The sequence below is a fragment of the Asparagus officinalis genome, chromosome 5, assembly GCF_001876935.1.
Source record: "Asparagus officinalis chromosome 5, Aspof.V1, whole genome shotgun sequence".
NCBI classification, from domain to species: Eukaryota; Viridiplantae; Streptophyta; class Magnoliopsida; order Asparagales; family Asparagaceae; genus Asparagus; species Asparagus officinalis.
In genome coordinates this window covers 98,140,446-98,140,777 of record NC_033798.1, presented here as the reverse complement: position 1 = coordinate 98,140,777, position 332 = coordinate 98,140,446, and the positions used below count along the sequence as shown (strand labels likewise).

Sequence of the window (332 nt, the reverse complement as noted above, 5' to 3'; positions counted from 1 at the left end):
CGCCGTTCCATCGCCGGCGGTGTTCGTCGACAAGAACACGCGGGTGATCTGTCAAGGGATTACCGGAAAGAACGGAACTTTTCATACTGAGCAGGCGATCGAGTACGGTACTAAGATGGTAATTTTACGCACTCGTCCCTCTTTATTTACGTTTTTTAGATCTTTGTCTGGTTTTGTTTTTCTGTGATCTGATCTGTTGCTTGGTAGATTTGTCGGTGGTGATGGATTAGGGTTTGGTTCTTTTTAGGGTTTTGAGTTTTTTTTATTTGTGGAGTGGGTTGATTAGGGTTAATTGAAGATTTTGGGAGTTTTTGTTTTGGATTAGGTTAAGT

General features: G+C 41.9%; 1 protein-coding gene across 1 annotated transcript in view; it reads left to right on the top strand.

Annotated features, from left to right (window-relative positions):
• Positions 1–332, top strand: part of LOC109840323 (succinate--CoA ligase [ADP-forming] subunit alpha-1, mitochondrial-like) — a 5,558-nt gene that overhangs the window by 166 nt on the left and 5,060 nt on the right. The window contains 1 exon segment of the mRNA XM_020408913.1: positions 1–118. This exon segment is cut by the window's left edge and continues 36 nt beyond it. Within this exon segment, the coding sequence (XP_020264502.1) occupies positions 1–118 (118 nt within the window).